Here is a 20565-nt window from a genome sequence, read left to right on the forward strand (position 1 = left end):
AAAATTACATAGGTAGAACTGAAGAACCCACTGCTATCCAAATCAAGTAAAATCCAGAACAGAACAAATTCTAAAATCTGCGTATATGAAAAATGGAACAAAATTCCTAAAATAGTGCAGTAATGCAAAAGTATCATGTAACCAATCAGCGAGCTAATAATCATAAAATAATAAAATCGGTTTAATCAGTTTTTTCAAGTAAAAATGCAAAATTAAATCATATTTGAATATTTAACACACAAAAATAATATTTAAAGCACAAGATTTATACATATTAAAATAAAGTTATATATATTAAAACGCATTATTTTAAAGATAAAATAACACCATTGATTTCATCATTTATAGCATAAAGTATTTAAAACACAACAAAATTACTACAGTACAAAGTCCGAAATCCGGACTCGTTGGGCGATTCCGGATTTGAGATTTTTCTGGATAGATCATCAATTTAAATCTGATAAGATGGCATATAGAAATTGTACAATTAAAAAAATGAAATCATAATTTATGAAATAAAGAACAATTATGATCTAAAGGGTACTAAAATTTACAAAAAAAGCTTAACATTTGTTTGCTTTATTAAACATTTCTTTCAATGTAAGTGCTTCCATAAAAAATTCAAAAAGCTCCTTTTTCTTATGTCACATACAGTTGACTTTCCAAAGCCATACTCCTTGTATAACTTTGAGACAGATATGCCTTTATCAATTTTTTGCAGCAATTCCACTTTCAATCAAAACATGGTTTCGCTTTGTAGATCCTTTGGCAGCTCCCGAACTGGAAATGCTTTTTGATATAATAGAAAGTTCAAGCTTAATTTTTATAAAATTGCTGTAATAGTAACAGTCTGCAAAAAATAATAAGCTGGATCAAATTAGAAGATTAAGGATCAGCGCAGTCTGCTACGTTAACTGAAATTCCTTAAAATCAGTTAAGATAATTTTAGCCTAGCTTAATAGCATCCATTATACATTATTGGCTGTGTATCACAAGATTGGCGATGAAAGCCAAGTTGTTCCGCTAAATTTTGTCTTGCTCCTATTGTGTACTGACTTTAAGCCTGAATTGTATTAGTTGTTTACTATATCTAAGTTTATTTCTTGCACAAGCTTAAAACTAATCCGAGTCCTAAATAAATAAACTCCCACATATACTTAAGGCTTTATCTAGGGCCGGTGGTAGATACTGCCTGGTGCAGTCTCTAAATTCTGCTACAAAGTGCCCTCCCAAGTTCTAAATTTTCATCGCACCTAAATTTTGGATCCTAGTGCTTTGCCCCCTAAATTATAAAAAACTTCTCATTCCTTAATTTTACCGCTCAGTGCTTCCCCAAATTCCGAAAAATTGTGTCTTCCCTAAATTCTGCAGTGGCTTCTGGGTTTATGGTGAATAACACATCAGTTATTCTTAATTAAAATAGCACTAAATGTAATCTTTTGGCCTATGAGTTTCATTAACAAAATCTATTTTTAGAATATGAAAAGAAATTTTTGTTGAATTTTTCCTTGTCAACATTTCTTAGAGCATTTAAAAAATCTATAATCATCACCAAGTGTAATGTTAGCAGAAAAGGTTGCCTTACTCTTGTTATTGAATTACTAATATAAAAAAAGTTTAGACATCACTGCATGAGTTATTACTGAAGCTGTCATGTATTGATAAACATGCTGTACTAAAAGAAAAATATAATAAATAATGACTCGCCAGGTTGGGGTCAGGGACAAAAAAAAGATTAATGTTTCGGTTTGAGATGTAATGCCAAGCAGATATTCAGCTGCAGAGCCAAATTATTAATAGCAGAGTCAGGGATATAAAATAGATTAATGTTTCGGTTTGAGATGTAATGCCAAGCAGATACTCAGCTACAGAGCCAAATTATTAATCTCACAAATGTATGCTTACATGATTATTTTTTCATAATGATATATTTTATTTAGTGCCTAAGTGAAATTAAGAATCGGAATTTTTAAGTGAAAATCTCCACATGTTTTATTGTGGAAGCAAAAATCAAATGCGCATGCATAAAGCATACCAAAAAAAAAAAAAAAAAAAAAAAAAAAGGTTTGTGGCTTTGAGGTCCGGATTTTAGATCATTCCGGATAGACAATGGATGTCCGGATTTTGAACTTTGTACTGTATTTCAAATAAAAATGCAAAATTAAATGAATTTTTAATATTCAACAGTCATAAATAATATTTTAAACACATAATTTATGCATATTAAAATGCATTATTTAAAAAATTAAATGACGTAAACAGCGCTCAAACCATGGGTTACCATAAGTCTTATTAATCATCATCTACTACCAAACGTAATATTTTTCGCCAAAAAATTGTGTGCCCATCTACCAATTCCAATCAAAATTCCAATTTATTTACAGTTAGTCAATTATAATAGAAAATGGTCATATTTGAATAAGAATTTTTCAGAAAGGAAAGAATTCCTTTTCTCCCTTGCACTTCTGCCATCCCATTAAAATACTTCTAGATTTTATCTTTTTACTGCTATGCATAAAAAATATTATGACATTATATGAAACTATTATATACGGAAATATACTATGCTTACAAATATTACTAAACATATCAAGAACAAAACATTTCACGTACACTAATGGATAAAAACTTAGGATAGATTGAAGAAATTAACATAACAGTTAAATGAACAGAAAGACTAATACATAAGGTCTGGTGTAGTAAGAATTGATTATTAAAAAGTAGTATCCTGCCGAAGGGAAAGGCTGCCTTTGTAGAGGACTTTCTGTGTAAAACTAATTCATAATACACATAAGGAAAACCACAAAAATACTTAAGCAGCGAGTGCAATCATTGAAATTTGAATCTGGGTCGGCAACCATTATTCAGTGATCTTATCACTTGGTTATTGGCGAGTCCTGGGACAGTAAGACAAGCACACATATGCAAACACTAGATAGTGTGGATGTGTGGGAAGAACAAAAAGAACAAAGCATATATATGTTTAATATTTAATACCAAGTTATTGTACAATGCATATCAGTTTGAAATAATACTGAATAATCATCACTGTGTGATGCAACCACCAGATAGTCCTGCAGACAACAAATAGATGACTTTAACTAGGTCAAATTATGGGAAAATTGGAAGAGAGAAATATAACTCGTATAATATGTGCAGGAACTCAGGACACACACCATGCCATGAGCTTGTAGAGAATTTTGAACACCAGAATCACTTGTCACAAGAAACATGGTATTCAACATCCAAAACCAAATTTCATGTGGCTACCAAACTGCTTTTAAGCGATTTGTTCATTCGACCACTAATGTGAAATGTGCCACTGATATCTAGCCATCAGAGATGGTGTTTACTACAGTACCTGGAACAGAAGAACTACACAGCTCAGAAATTGGGGATTAATTGCTATTTATGAAAGAGAGCCAATTCAGTCTCACAGGGTTCATAGCAACATTTTAGTTAAAAAAATAAGCACCTATAAGCACTTTTCAAGCACATTTTAAGGAAAAAATAAGCACCTGTCTAATTATATTATACACAACTGCATAACCTTAAAAGAAAAATTAGACTTGTAATTTAAAATATAAGCAATGCAATATTTATTAAGAAAATGAGCATTACCTCAACCATGGAAAACAATTCACATTTTTTTTTTTTTAAATTTTAAATGACAGTTCAATTTACAGAATTAGTTTACAATGAGAAGGAAAAAAAAAAAAAAAAAAAAAACTTTGCAGAACTAAACTATATTACAAGATTTAATGATGAACTAAATAAAGGAACTAAATAAAGAACTAAATAAAGGAAAAGAAAGAGACTTACTAATTTGGGGTGTTTCTGATTCTAATTTTCAACAGACTGCGTTAAATTTCAGGAATAGAATCAATCTTCGCTTAGGTTGGGTAGACTGCAAAAACTTTTAGTCCTATTCAATCCAGATTGGACAGTGTTGGAGGGGGGGGGAATACGCTGCTTCAATATTAGAGATTTTGCGGAGAAAGTGGAGAACCTCTGTACTGTATAATGTATTGGGGGGGGGGAGAATTTATTTTGACTATTCGATTACCTTCCTTTTATTTAAGCCATTCCAAATATTATTCCCTAGAAAGCTAATCTGTGTAAAAACACACCCATTTTTGGAAGTTTATCTATACTTCAGCAGTTACTGCAACTATATTATTATAAATATTCATGCATATACTCATAATATAAGCATAACGATCATAATAAACACGAATATGAACTGACCACGCGGAACGAGAATGCAAATTATTAAAATCTTGATAGAAATTCAAACGTGTGTAGTATTTGGGTGGGAGGAAAAGAATACCGAATGTAACGGAATTTTCTACCATTTTCGCAATTCTTTGACCAATAGAACGACGTGCACCTGTCTGTACTCTCGCGCACACCATAGGTTACGGTAATGCAGAAAAAGGGAGGAAAAGCAAATTTCCGGGAGTATGATTCACCATCTGACATTGCATATAAGGAAGAAAAGTTGTTTATTTAGTTTCGGCTTCGGTACGGAAAAAAAATGCACGTTCATTAAAAAAAAAAAAAAAAAAGGATTAAAAAAGCACTAAAAGCAAAAAATAAGCACTAAAAACAAAAAAATAAGGGCTTTAAAGAAAAAGCAAGCACCTATAAGGGCCTTTATATTTTATTTTCAAATATAAGGACTTATAAGCACTTGTAAGGACCGCTACGAACCCTGGTCTCACTCGAAATTCCGAACACTTGCAGAAGATGAGGAACATGCAATCAACCCTCCAGTAAAATTGAAAGGCACTGATTTAGAGGTAAGAGTTCTTGTTTGAGAAAAGGAAAAAACTACGTGGTTACACAGAGTTTCAAATTTTCCAAAAAAGGTTCAGTCAAGGGCGAGCACTGCCACATTGAGATTCTTCTACATCTGTGTGTCTTTTTGGAGATTCTGTGAGGCCTGAATTTCTCTTCATGGATGATAATGTTACATTTCATTAATACAGCAGCCATTACTGAGCTGTTAAAGAATGAAGATATTAGCAACATAGCCCTCTAAACCTAAATCTAATTAACCACTAACGGATGTTTTTGGGATATGCCTAGTATCACATTACCAGCAATGATTCTGCAGCTGTGATCAGCTACAAGAGAATGGCTCACGAAGCCTTAAAAGCTTGTTGATGATTTCGCATTAAGCATGATATGACAGTGCACATTTAATCACAGAGATCATTGTACATAATTTTTTTTTTTTTTTTTTCTTCCGATGTTTCCTTTTCTGCCCAGCTGTGCCTAGATTCCACTTTTGAAGAAAAGGTCTCTGCATTTTTTGAATTGCTTTGTTTGTCAGTGTTGTTTCCTTTTTTCGTCGTCTTATACATTAACAGTGTACCTTGTACTGAGGATAATAAAACACCGCTGAGTGGCATCACATCTGACAGCCTGTCCTATTTTAATTTTTGCATAATAGTATATACCTAATAAAATGATTTTTAAATGATCCTAATATGATATAAATTGTTCAGAAATATTTCATGAAAATTTACAGACCCTCAAGGAAAAAAAAAACTGTTCTTAGTCACATAAATTGTACGTGGAGGAATGTACAACATATTATAAAATATTGCCTATTCTAAACACATCAACATAATTGATCAGAACTTTAATGAAAAATAATTTGAGTAATGCTTTTCTAAAACTATACCTGTGTAGTTAAAACACTTTGCTGGATAGATGTAGGAGCTTGAAAGGGTGGCTGCGTCCATGGTGGCATCAGCTGAGTTATAGTTGAAGATACAGGTGGGGGCGGCGGAGGCATTTGAGACATAACAGGTGGTGGAACAAACATAGAAGTCTGCATCACCGTAGTAGAGGGTGCAGTAGCTCGCACAAATGTTGTTTTATTTTGTGCATTGTTAAACAATGATTGAGTACTCTGAAAATATAATATTTAAACAATTAAAACAGCAAAATGATACAAATGAAATCTTAAAAACTTGATAAATAAATATCAATTTTCTTGTTTTTCTTCTAGAATATATATTAATTGCCTAGAAGTTAAAAACTTATTTTTGTACTGCAATAGGCTACAATAAGTCATTTTAATTATAAGACATCACACATACCAAATTTAATATAGCAGAGTAAATTATGTCCACTGCAGTATTTATTTTTTCAGATCTTAAAATTACTGGCTTGGAAAGCAGATATCGGATATTATTTTGAGTACAGCACTATAAAACTAAAATTCTTTAAAAATGAGGCTTTATTTTGAAATTACATAATTAAAAAAATCCTGCCCATATACATTTGCATTGGGGCATCTAAGAAAACTAGTGACTATTATTAGATGCACCAAATACAACTACAATATTGAACATGAGCCATAATTTAGTATGAAAGAAGGCTACTATGATCATAGTATTTTGAAAAATTAATGAGTCTGAGATTTTTTAACATGCCTCAATAATAAATAGAACCAAGCCCTAAGTATATGACCATGGATTATCTTGTAGAACACTGAACACCAACTCCTCCGCCAAGATATCTGGTACTTTTCTGTTAAAGCAATCAGTAAAGCATTTTTAGTGCCTTATTAATATATTTTGGCTTATTTTTTCCCTCCAAATATTTTTATTCTTGAGTTTTCTCCTCTCTTTATAAAATTTCTATTGCATACTTGCCAACCTATGACACTCATAAATCAGAAGACTTTTTTAAGAAATTGGGAGATTTTTCACAATGTTAAAAAGACTTTTTTAAATGATAAAAATACAGTTTTTAATAATGAATTAACTTTAAATAGTTACTAATTCTCCAATGCAAGCAACACAAAAATACCTTACACATAAAAAACATTTTTATTACTTGCATCGTTGAAGCGGAAAAAAAAAAAAAAAAAACTTTAATCAGTTTTCATACAAATGTTATGAACAGTGGCAGATTTTGCTTTTGTTAAGAAAGAAACTTCATAATTTTGTTCATAGCAATTGTCACGTAGGCCTGCTTTCTCTAATAAAAGTTTTTCTAATGCGTCATCACTAATATTAGTTATGTAGCTGTTGGAAATGTTTCAATTTTTCCTTCTTTTAAAACTCCTTTCAAGATAATAACAAATATCAACAATGTGTTCATCCACATTTATTGGTAAAGAAGCTGCTAAATTTAAGAGGTGACAGGTACACCTCATAATCTGCAAATCTGAATTTTCCTTTCTGAAGATGCCTGCAACACCAGTCTTCAAGCCTATTATTACTGGTGCATTATTAGCACTGTGATGCTTCTTTGGCGAAATGAAGCAACTCCAATGATGGAACACAGCAATAACTTTTATTTAACACTCAAAAAAATGGCAACATACAAACAAGAAGAGAAAACATATTCTAAAATTTAAAAAAAAAATACATTCTTCGTGCGAGAGTCGCACGTGGCACTCGAGTCTGGTTTCAAATATTGCCATTCACAAATAACTTAATGTTCAACTATTTAAATTATTTAAACTACAAGATTTTAATACTATTTAAAGCTGTTACAACCTCTCCCCCAACGGAGAGACTTTTTCCGAAGGGAAAAGTTCTGTAAAATTTGACAGTTTAATAAGCTCGGCTTGCTCATTTGCTTAAAGAGCAAAGGTTATTTCTCTTATAAATTTCTAAATTTCAGGCCAAAAAATTTTAAGTTTTAAACAATACTTTTACACCACATTTAAAAAGAAAGAAATGGAGAACGTTCAAATACATTAGTTGAGCATACATTAAACAATAAAATTAATTCTAAACGTGGTTACATACACTAAGAGTTACATTACTTAATTCTACTCAGAACATCTACGTTCTTGTGCAAAGATCCTTTGCGATGAATGACCTTAAAATTATAAGGTTGTAATGAGAGTGCCCAGCGCATCAATCTAGAGTTACATTTGGCGTTGGATTGTAGCCAGACCAAAGGATTATGATCAGTTTGAATCAAGAATTCTTGCTGACCATCCAGATAAAAATGCAGTTTCTTGATAGCGTAGATGATAGCAGCGCACTCCTTTTCAGTAGTACAATAATTCTTTTCAAACTTAGTAAATTTTTTGCTTATATACAAGATAGGATGTTCACGTTGTTCATCATCTAATTGGCATAGTACTATACCCATGCCATTGTCTGAGGCATCGGTTTGTATAATAAACCTTTTATCAAAATCGGGAGCATACAGAATTGGTTTCTTGCATAGCAACACTTTTAAATTTTTAAAAGCTCTGTCACATATTTCAGACCATTGTATATTTCCTTTTTTTGTTACCCCCTTCAAAGCGTCCGTGAGGGGTGAAGCAATTTCTGAAAATCTCGGTATGTACTGGCGATAATACCCTACCAGTCCTAAGAAAGCACGTACTTCTGTTTTGGTTTTAGGTGTAGGATACTCCTTTACAGCCAGGATCTTTACTTCATCCGGGGTTCGTTGTCCTTGTCCCACAACATGGCCTAGGTATCTCACTTGATCTTGTGCAAATTTACATTTTGATGGTTTTAGTCGTAAATTTGCTTTCTGTATTCTTTCTAGAACAGAAGTTAAGTTTTTAAGGTGCTCTTCCCAGTTTTCTGAGTAAATGGCAATGTCATTCCAGGTATGGTACAGCGAAACCTTCGCATCCAGCCAGGACTTTAGTCATAACTTTGCTAAAAAAATATGGGGCATTTTTTAATCCAAAGGGTAAACGTAGAGGCCTGAAACTTCCAAAACTAGTTACAAACGTTGCATATCTTTGGGCTCTTTCTGTTAACGGAATTTGCCAGTAGCCTCTAGATAAATCTAATAGGGTAATATATTTTGCTTTTGCTACAGTTTCAATACGTTCTTCAATATTAGGCAAAGGATAGTATTCAGTTTTAGTAACAGCATTGAGTTTACGATAATCAATACAAGGCCGAGGATCCTTTGATGAAGATTCTATCAAAATCATGGGAGATGTATAGTCCGATTCTCCCGGCTCTATAATTTTAAGATCGAGCATTTTCTGTATTTCCTTTTTGAGAATTTCAGTCTGTCGGGGTGACAGTCTGTATGGCTTTATTTGTATTGGTTCGTTATTTAATAGCTCAATATCGTGACAAACTAAGTTTGTTAGTCCAGGATTATTTGAAAAACAACCAGAATATTTCCATAAAATCTTTCGTAAATCTTCTATTTGCTCGGATTTCAACCTTTTCTCGAGTTCATTCTCCTCTATGATGTCCGAGAAATTTAATATACTTGGATTGGAAGGTAAACGAGGAATGTCCATTTCTAAGTCTCCTTCCACTTCAGTTATCATATTAATCATTTCTGGTCTTTTGTAATATGGTTTAAGCATGTTAATGTGATATACTTGATTTGGCTCATTTTGTTCCTCGAAACTTACAATATCATTGGTTTCTGAAATTTTTTTGCTCTATTTTTCCAGGTCCTTTCCACTGTACTTCTAGTTTATTTTGACGATTCGTTGATAAAACAAGAACTAAATCTCCTCTAGCAAATTCTCTTTTCACTGCGTTTCGATCGTACCATGTTTTCCTCCGTTGTTGAGCTTCTTTCATGTTTTCCACGGCAAGTTCTTGGCATTTCTTCATTCGATTAATAAGTTCGAAAACGTAACTGACAACATTATTACTTTCTTCAATCGGTTCTAGCCACTGCTCATAAAGTAAAGTGACTGGCGTTCGTAGGTTTTTGCCATGAACTAATTCTGCTGGTGTAAAACCAGTGCTTTCGTGTGTGACTGTTCTGAGAGCAAAAAGAACTGATGGTAGATAATTCTCCCAATCCGAAGTCGCTCCTATACATACGACTCTTAACACCCTTTTTAGCGTTCTATGGAATCGCTCAACGGGATTACTCTGCGGATGATACACAGAGCTTCTTACATGTTTAATGCCGAAACGCTCCAAAAATTCCTCTGTCAAAGCACTGACGAAAGAGGTCCCCTGATCTGTTTGGATCACTTTTGGGAAACCCATACGACTGAAAATCTGTAAGAAAGCATCAATCACAGATGGCGAAGAAATGTCTGTCACCGCTACAGCATCTGGATATTTGGACGACATACACAGAGCTGTAATAATATATTTTTTTCCAGTCTTCGAAATAGGTAGCGGACCAACGGCATCGGCTTTTATTTTAGTGAATATTTCGGAAATTACTGGTACTAATGTCATTGGAGCCTTCTTTTTGTCATTTCCTTTTCCAGCGAGCTGACAAGCATCACAGGTTCTTACAAAATCTTCAGTTTCTTTGTAACACCTCATCCAGTAAAAATATCTAGCAAGTCTGTCTTTGGTCTTTTTGACACCCAAATGACCAGAAGTTCCTTCGTGGCACATCTTTATAATTGATGGCTTGAGTTTTTAAGGTATAACGACAAGCTGTCTTTCAAAGCCCATTTTATCCGTCGTTTTTTTAACTAAAAGTTCTTTTCCTGTCAGACTATAGTTCTCATTTTTGCATGTACCTTCTTTAACTTCTTGGATGATTTTAGACAGTTCCTTATCAGCAAGCTGAAGTTGTGCAATTTCTTCTGAGTCAATTTTTACCAGTTTCATGAGAGCTTCATCTTCCGTATTTAGTTCCGGTAAATTATCTTCTTCTTCAAAAACATCTCTGGATGCTTTATTTTCTTCCTTCATCGGTTCCAAGAGCTTCTCTTCAGCTATTTCTCTTTTCCTTTGAGCTCTAGTAGAGACAGCATTAACCTGGTGAGGACAACTATCAGGCTCCTTTCCTTGTTTATTCAACAGTGCAAAAGTTCGATTCCTAATAAATACCTTCCTTTGTCGAGTTCATTTCTAATAATGGCAGCCTTAGTTATTATTCGCCCAAGATCGCAATTTAGTTCGATCTCAGCCAATGGTAAACAGGTTGGATTCAAGTCTAATAGCTGTTGCACCCACACATTTTCACCTGTCAGCATTTCCGGCGTGATGTATTTGCGACAAACTATATCAATACTAGCACCTGAATCCCTTAATATAGGAATTTTATGACCATTTACGTAACCCATACTAGTATAAGGTAATAGAAATTTATCCTCTGGTTTTGCACTAATTCTGTTAAGATTAGCAGGAGATTCAGTACTATTCTTAAGTTTTGGACATTGGGGCCTTAAATGTTGATAGGACCCACACTGATAGCATTGTGGCGTCTTTTGTTTTTCATATTTATCATCTGGACGTGGACTTCTAGGTCTATGAAACAAGCTTTGCGTATTAAATCCTGATGACATTTTGTTTTCAGTTTTATTTTTATTATCTGAACTCAATTTACCTTGAGTTAGTGCATTGTATCTTTCTTTCTGCCTATCCACTACAGGCTTTTTTTTAAAGTTTCCGCAAACGTTTTCATAGGCATCAAGTTTTTCAGCTAATTTTTTAGATGAAATCATCTCTACCCACTCATCAAGAAAATGATCTCGAATTTCAGGAGGAACTCGACGCTTAAGTTGGTCAATCACCATCAAATCTAGCAACTGATCAAAAGTCTTAACTCCTAGACCAGTCACCCATTCCTTGCAATAATTTTCTATTTCATTACTGAAATCCACCCATGTGGATTCGGTACTCTTTTGATGTTTCATAAATTTCTGCCTAAACTTTTCCGGGCTTAGTTTAAACCGTCTTAACAATAAATTCTTCACGTGTTCATAGTCTTTAGCTTTATCGGAGGGTTCTCTAGCTATTAACTGGGTTACTTCGTAAGGAAGTAGTCCTAGTAAATGAGATACAAATTCTTCTTTATCAATTTTAGCCCATTCTGCTTGCCTTTCAAACAATAGCAAATATAGACTGATATCTCCTTTCTTGTCATCGAATTTCTGCATAAGGTGACGCAGCTCCGTTTTCGGCCGGATCTGTCCGGTATTTTGAGACTTTGTCTCTGCTTCAAGTCTTAATCTCTCTAATTCATACTGTTCTTTCCTTCTCCGCTCTTCCTGTCTCCTACGTTCTTCTCTTTCCCTTTCCTCCCTCTCTTTCCGTTCTTCTCTTTACTCCCTCTCTTTCCGTTCTTCCCTTTCCTCCCTCACTTTCCGTTCTTCTATTATTGTGTTTAAGACTCCTTTGACGAATACTTCATCATAATCTCTACTTTCAACAATTTTCTGTTTTAAATCGACTATTTTCAAATCTGCAGTCACATGAACTCCCAGTTCAGCCGCGAGATTTTGCAAATCTTCCTTACGAGCTCTTCCTAAGTAAGACATTGTTTTTATGTTTAAAATTAACGAACACTGTTTTCTTTATATTTCCTCAAAATAGCTCAATTCAATTACTTTAATTAATTAATGCAGTCAGGAATCACGAAATTAAATGCACTTTGTTAAGTACGTATACCTCAAAAATGAAATATTTAAATTATATGAAGTTCATTCTCTCTACCACATTAATTGTGATTAAAATAAGAATAATAACATAGAGCAATATATATATCTACCGTCTGCACAACTAAAATGAATATTAAATATAATATCAAATACGGTAATAAAATAAGACAATTTAATATTAACAGGAAATAATAATCTGGTATCGCTAATATTGCGTTCAGTGATGAACTAATAAAATAAAGCAATTCTATATGAACAGGAAGTAATAATCTGGTATCACTAATATTATGTTCAGTGATGAACTAATAAAATAAAAATACGCACGATTATTCGATCTTGGTCGGTGCCTCCAAAATAAGACTAAAATTAAGACTGTAATACTTTGGCGAAATGAAGCAACTCCAATGATGGAACACAGCAATAACTTTTATTTAACACTCAAAAAAATGGCGACATACAAACAAGAAGAGAAAACATATTCTAACATTTAAAAAAAAATTACATTCTTCGTGCGAGAGTCGCACGTGGCACTCGAGTCTGGTTTCAAATATTGCCATTCACAAATAACTTAATGTTCAATTATTTAAATTATTTAAACTACAAGATTTTAATACTATTTAAAGCTGTTACAGCACCAAGTGCTAAGCAAATTATCCAGAGGGACTGCATTTTCTTTTAAAGTTTTAATAATTAGCTGCGCTATATTAAAGCCTGTCGAATGTCCTTCTAAAGTGGGGACAGAAAATAAACTTCACTCAATTTCTGAAGATTCTGGATTAAAAAAAAAGAAACAACTGGATACAATTTTGAATCGGTATTATTGCTTCCATTCGTAAAGAGGCAGGATGGAGCTGTTTTAATGCAATCAATGACTAAAGATTTATTTTTCAAACCCATTTCTTTAACAATTACACTTGTTTTGGTCCTTGCACTTGAGTATTTCTTAGCGATTTCACTCTCGGGAAACATTTTTCTAAATAAAGCTGCAGCGTGATCTGATGCATTCAGTGGCAGGTTGTGCTCCAGTAAAAAGGCAGAGAACAGACATTCTGCAATAATAACTTTTCGGTCCTTTGTTTCCGAAGAAAAATTTAATTTTCCGTTTTTTTCAAAACAACTCATGTTGTCGTTGTGTTTTTGTGTATGCACATGTTTGAGAACATCCGCCCTTCTACCATGCAAAATCGAAAAATCGCAACGACAGATGGTACACATCGCAAATTTATTACATTTCCTTGAGAAAATAATGGAAGGAAAGTCAATTATGTACGATTTTTGAAACGTACACGAGTATTTCACCTTTCTCACAGACATAACAAAAGATGATAATTTTTAAAACTATTTCCCGAAGGCATGTGTACTCACACAACTCAGGGCAGAACGAAATAACTAAAGAACATGCAACTAACAGTTTTGAGCTTGCTTTGTGCTCATGGGCCGATATATGCCAGATGACACGAAGTGGAGCTCGATGCCCATTGGAGAACTGGAGAACGACGTTTCTGGATATGTATGCTCTCACTCACAAAGGAGAAATTCTCAACTGATTTGCAAGGTTTTGTTTTAGATATAATCTAGATAAAATTCAATTGCTTTCAGATGTCCAAAATCACTTTTTTTTTTTTTTTTGTTCATATAACGAAGTATTAAGCCAAGTTCCATAAAAATGTGAAAAATGTTAAGAATAAGAAAAAGTCGGGAGAAATATATTGTAAATCGGGTTGGCGGGAGAGTGGTTGAAAATCGGGAGTCTCCTGCCTAAATCGGGAGAGTTGGTAACTCTGCTATTGGTTTCATCTCTGAAACCCTTTACAAAAAAGATAGACATGAAACAGAAATAAATATAGAAAAAAAAAGTAGTTACATTTATTGCTTCTTAAGTGATTAAAATAAGCAAAACTAAAATAAAAAACAATTAATAAACTGCAGTAAAAAAAAAAATGTACGACTGAGCAGCAGGCATAAGATTAAAAATGGCATATAGTCTAGCAGAGAACATTTCTCCAATGGAATGCATACAAAGCTAAATGAATTTATTTAACCGCTTGCCTGATTATCTTGAGTTATCTGGGGTTCATACATACTGCAGTTAATTATTATTCTGAGAAAACTCGGGCGAAGCAGAATTTGTTAGTATGATTTGTTTTATTATGGTTTTACTTGGCCTGGAGGAAATGAAAGGAAGTATTCAGCTTTGAATGGCAGTTTGCCAAGTTTTGTTGGTTGCACTGTTCTTTTGATGGGACTGGTCACGTGTTTTCCTATTGTATAGTATATGTTGGCTTGTGGATTAGTAATGTATAAAGAAGGATACTTGCGTTGAAAAAAAATAAAATAATGGCGATGCTGCAAGATAGCGAAAGTGATGATTTTTCAGATAGTGATTATGAAGAGGTGAAAAAAAAATCAAATTCAACGAGACAGTGCACTCTGTGCTCCCGTAAAAGAGATTCCAGCAGTAAGCCAGTAAGAAAAGTGACCAGATATCAGTGTACAGAAAGTCAGGTATCACTTTGTGTTCTCCCTTGTTTCAAAAATTATCATATAAAGACTAATATTTAACTTTTTTTTTTTTTTTTTTTTTTTTTTTTTTTTTTTTTTTTTTTTTTTTGCCCAAGATAACTTGGGATAGTACACTAATATTAAAACTAAATGCTTTTACACCTTCAAAAAATTAAAAATTCAACTTAAAACTGCACATTTTGATTTGTTTCATTGTAAATAATAATAAAATTTTAAAAATGTGATGATTTTTTACAATTTTTTTCAAAAACATTTGAAAGGGAAGCGGTTAAGAATCTAAATCTTGGCAGTGCCTTTTTGGCATTTATTGCACTATTATGTTATCTGCTTTCTGCTGCAGTCCGAGCAATTAAATAGGATATGAAGAATACAGTGACAAAACTACATTGGCCTGATGTCTAAACTTGTTTTGGCTGGGGGCTTCGCCTTTTATAATAACATGACAAAACTGCTTAACATATTGTGTATAACATTTATAGTCTAGATCACAGTAATGATTAAAATCAATTACTGAGAACTATACCAAATCCCAGATAATGCAATACATTGCAAATTAAAAAATAAATAAATTTACAATAAGATGAAAAATTTGGTTGCAGAAGTGATGATTACAAAGACGATTATTGCCAGGAAAGAAGCCAAAATAAATTGGCAACACTTGGCACCAAGGAAATATGAAAAAAACGAAACAAAAATGATGATTTTAAGCTTAAAAGAATTAAGACTAGCTAATCCTTATTTCTGAAGATCTTGATGTTCTACGTGACTAAGTAATCTATTTAAGTATCTTTTCTAGAAATCTGAAACACAACTGAGAATGAAACCTCAGATGCTTTTAAAGGATAATGTAACATGCAATCCTGTCGACAATGAAACTGTTGCAAAGCATATGTAACAACATATTCATAATATGTGCACTTTTGTTTGATGTAAACTTGACTGGTTCTTGATAAGCCACCTCATGTTTTTACGAACAAGGATATAAATTTGCTGTTATTGCTATATTTCTTCTTGCATTTTGAAAATGCAATTAAAATACAGGACCTGCCTTTTACAGAACAGCAAAGAGATTATTTTCAAGATTAGAGCATCCCAACATAAAAATGCGAGACACAATATGGTCAACTGAATACGGCCTACAAAAGAGTTAAGAGATTAAAACAATTATTACAAGGTAACATAAAAAATGTTCTTGCCATTTCTGATATGACATTGGAAGACTGAACCCTAACATAAAAATAGTTGCCAAACCTGGCGATGAAGTGGTTAGGATAGAAGTCCGGACACTGATCGTGAGTATAAAAGTGTGTTGCATCGGTAATTCAAACATAACTCACACAGCGATTGATTTAAATAGACATGTCAAAGGCACTCATTCAGAGTTGCTTGCTATATGATTTTAAAGTGGGCTTGTCAGCAGCAGAATCAAGTCGCATAATCTGGCAGGCCTTTGGGAATGATACCATTAATGAAAAAATTGCTAGGCAATAGTTCCAGAAGTTAAGGTCAGGGGATATGTCTCTTAGTGATGCACCATACAGCAGTTGGCCACAAGCGCTGGACAATGAGGCTCTGAGAGCACCCATAGAGAGTGACATTAGTCAAACATATGGTGAGTTTGCTGCACACTTCCAGGTATCTGATGAAACGATCAGATGCCATTTGCACTGCATAGGAAAGACATACAATCTGAGCAAGTGGGTACCTAACTCACTGTCTGATGCAAAAAAGCAACAGCGTGTCGCTGCCTGTTTGTCATTGCTTTACTCGACACCACAATGCATTCATATTTGATCGAGTACTCGGCAGCAATGAAAAGTGGGTCTAGTATGACACACCCAAGCATTCCAGACATTGGTTGTCACCACGGATCCCTATGCCTCACATTGCGAGACCTTCTCTCCACCTACATAAGATTATACTCTGTATCTGGTAGACTAGTCACCAAGAAATGCACTATGAGCTCCTGCCAGTAGGCCAAACCATCATGGCAGGCCAGTACTCACAGCAGTTCGAACATGTGCATCAGGCATTGATGCATAAAGAGCCAGCATTGGTCAATCGTAAAGGTGTACTCCTCCTCTATAACAATGCGAGGCCGCATGTGGCTCGAGAGGCCAGAGACACCATCCAGCGACTAAACTGGGAGACACTACCCCATCCACCACACTCCCCAGACCATCACCTTTTCCCTTCCCTGGGCAACTATCTTTGTGGGAAACCCTTCAACAACCAGCAAGACATCAAAAAGGCCCTCACAGACTTTTTGCATCCAAGACTCCTGAGTTTTACTGTGATATCATCGCACAGCTAGCCTCTCTTTGGCTGGATGCCGATGGTGATTACTTTGAGGATTAGCGGTGCTTATCATTTTTTTTATGACATTTTCTTTCTAACTGTCCAAAATGCAAGAACCTTTTTTGGTTACCTCATGGCAGGGTTCGTACTCAGAGCTTTTGGTTAAATCAGAGGGTCAACAAAATAGTAGAAATCAACAAGAACCTTTTTCTGAAGTGGCGACGGGGAGGGGACCAATAGAACATTGATTTTTTATTAACAAACAGATGTGAATTCCTTAAAAATTTTGCAGGAATGATTGACAGGATCTCCACCAACTCTGATGGTTTGATGCTAGATAACTTTTATGGTCAACTGGATAATAAGTACCAGATATTATTCAACAGATACTTAGCTTTTGAAATTTTTGCCTGTGTGTGAAGGGGGCATTAAAAATTAAAGACTTTGCTTTTTTTTAATAGGCATGTGTAGTAACTAAAAAATTTAAAGTGAAAGACTTTCTTACAATATATAATGCTAAAAAATTAGCCATTTAGTAATTTATGTTGTTAAAAAGAAATTTTTTTGTTTGGTTCTTTTCAGCTGTTTCAGAGGGGCAAAATATGTTACAAAGATCAAAGATGAATTTAGCCACTTCATTGTGCTATTAGTAGTTATTCCAAAATAAAAAAAAATAAAAAAAAATAAAAAAAAAAAAAAGTGCTTTATATTAGAAAAAGTTTATAAGCTTTCCACATTTGAATGATTTAGAAGAGGTTTTTATTTAAATCAGCAGAAAATACCCATAAAGCTTTATAAAGGTGCAGTTATTAAATGTAATGAATTTTATTTAAATAACAAATTATAAAATTTTTTTAATAAAAGCTGCTACTTTAGAGATTTTAATCAGCATGTTGATACCAAAAATACATAAAATTACATAAAACTGGTAAGAGAAGCAAAGCTGTCATGGCTATCTTTTATTATTTCCAAATGATACAAATTGCAGTTATGTGAATATCACAGAAACTAAACAATTCTCTGCTTATTTCAATTAAAAAGTGTAGTCAAACAGGACACAATAGTGAAAGAACTTTTTTTCCAAAAGACAAAATACGCACTGAAAAGTGTGATAATGGAAAAATGTATTGTGAAATTATAAATAATGCAAACAGAATACCGAAAAGTCTGGTTTTTATCCTAAATCTGAATTTGTGAGCTTTTTAAATGAAATGAAAATTTGTTCTTCAAGCATAATTTTCCCAAAATGTTTTTGGTAAAATTTACAGAAAAATGGACTTTGAACAATTAATAAATAAATTTAGCACTAGTCCATACTATGAAACATTTTAAATGATTTTACTTTATTTTCCCCTTCAAATTGAAAATGGACCTATATGTGAATTAATACCATCTATAAAAAAGCAGCAATATTCAAAACTTTTTGAGTGAAAACATTTACTTAACTTATTCTGCCAATATCAGGATCGAATGCACCGGTGGGATGACTTTTTCTCACTAATGAGATTAATCAACAATTAAGTAATATAATTGACTAACTGATTATATATAGATGTAAACTATAATGTAATCTTCATAAACCAAGTAAAATTTAACAGTAGTTACTATATAAATTGTTTAACAATCTTCGAAACTAATTTTAAAATTTTATAACAATTTCCACTTCAGTTTTCAAAACTGATGAAAGACATGCACACTTCATTATTTAATATGCTACATGATATTCCCCAAAGTTTCACTTACAAATAATACAGCCAAGTTTGAAATACATATTAATACCAATTCCCAAACATTAATATAATTATTTAAAAATTTGGCACTGAGCAGCATATGTGCTTTTCATTGAAATTCAGAACACACTCCTGGGCAAAAGCAATAATTAAATGATTTATATTTTAATTGCAGTACAACAATACATTTTACTTTGTACTGATTGATTTGGTAGCTTACTCAAGCAACCTTATTAAAAACTTTTTTTTTTCCCCTTTATACAAATTTAAAAAATGGTACTTCCCACTGATAAATATGCAAAATTTCACTATCCAGAAAGCTCAGGAAATTCCAAATTCCGGATATGTAAAAATTTTGGATAACTGGTCATATAAAAAATGCAAGTTGTAGTAGAAAAGCCAAATGAAGGGAAGAAAAATTTTCTGGTCTTAAACTATAAAAAAAAAGTGTCATTTTATTTGGTATCAACTTGAATATCAAATGCTCAAATTTAAATTATGCAATATTTTGAAAGAAAAAAAGGACATTCCAGACATAAGCACTGAAGCAAAACAAAATTCTGTTGATCATGAAAATTGGCAGAGATCTTACCAAACTTGCACCAGTCATTCTAGCAGAAATTTGAAGGAACAGATTGCTCTTTATTTAGTTAATAAACATATGGATATAACATATAGAAAACTTAAATTGTTTGTCATAATTTTTTTACACTGCACTACCAATGTTCATCCATTTTCACATAAGTGGCACTTTTCTTGATGTCAGGATCTGGTTTCTGTTGATGACAAGTCTGAAATTCTAATCACTTTTTTTGAAAATGTGATTGAAAAACAAATAAACAGGTGTTAACTTATATTGTTTTCTTACAAAAATTAAACTGACTCTGAATCTCTTTGTTTGCTTAATCTTACACGCACACACACACCAAAAAAAAAAAAAAAAAAAAAAAGGGGGGGGGAAGATAGAGAGCTTCTAAAATTTGAAAATATTCTGGTGACTTGAGCTTTCAGTTATGGATGATGGATAGATATTTAAAACCCACAAATTAGTCTTTGCAGTCAATATACTTAATAAAATTTAGCATTTAGTATTAATATTATCTTATAATTCCTGGAATTTTTGCGTCAGATGTAGCACAGCACAGCTTAATGCTTTGTGCCAACTGCAGGCAGAATATTAAATACATACCCTTGAAGAGAAATATCTGCAGTAATTAATTTTTTTAAAAAAAAGTAGCTACTTTACCATGTGTCACATTCTAAAATTGACTAAAAACAGTAATTCTTTTATTACTCAAATATTTTTATCTATATGATTAATATAATACCTTTTGGAAATTTCTGAATTATATAATATTTAGAATTATATAGATAATATTAGAAATCTGAATTAGATAACGTTTGTAAAAATTAAGTAATGTTAAGACGAATTTCAAATTTAATAGAATATGCTTTATAAAAATATGGTATGAGGTCAGATTCCAAAATGCAGATATTTAAATAAGAATGAACATCGATTGCAATAATTTCCAGAATGTCTGAAAGAAACCTCAGTTCTTTGTTTCTGTGTAACAAAGCTAAAAGTCTTTTCCTTTCATATTAAACTTCAATATCACACTTTTGTGTGCTGAATATCATGCCAAACTTTTAATTTATCACATGAAAATGTACAGCCTTTTTTTACTA

General features: G+C 33.0%; 1 protein-coding gene across 4 annotated transcripts in view; it reads right to left on the reverse strand.

Moving 5' to 3' along the window:
* Positions 1-20565, reverse strand: part of LOC118199366 (splicing factor 1-like) — an 83976-nt gene that overhangs the window by 25272 nt on the left and 38139 nt on the right. For all 4 annotated transcript variants that reach the window (XM_035371206.2, XM_035371205.2, XM_035371204.2 and 1 more), the window contains one exon: positions 5693-5923. In XM_035371206.2, the coding sequence (XP_035227097.1) occupies positions 5693-5923 (231 nt within the window). The remainder of the gene's footprint in view (positions 1-5692; positions 5924-20565) is intronic.

The sequence above is a fragment of the Stegodyphus dumicola genome, chromosome 8 (genome assembly GCF_044657685.1).
Source record: "Stegodyphus dumicola isolate Sdum_Otavi_A_Nest chromosome 8, ASM4465768v1".
Classification (NCBI taxonomy): domain Eukaryota; kingdom Metazoa; phylum Arthropoda; class Arachnida; order Araneae; family Eresidae; genus Stegodyphus; species Stegodyphus dumicola.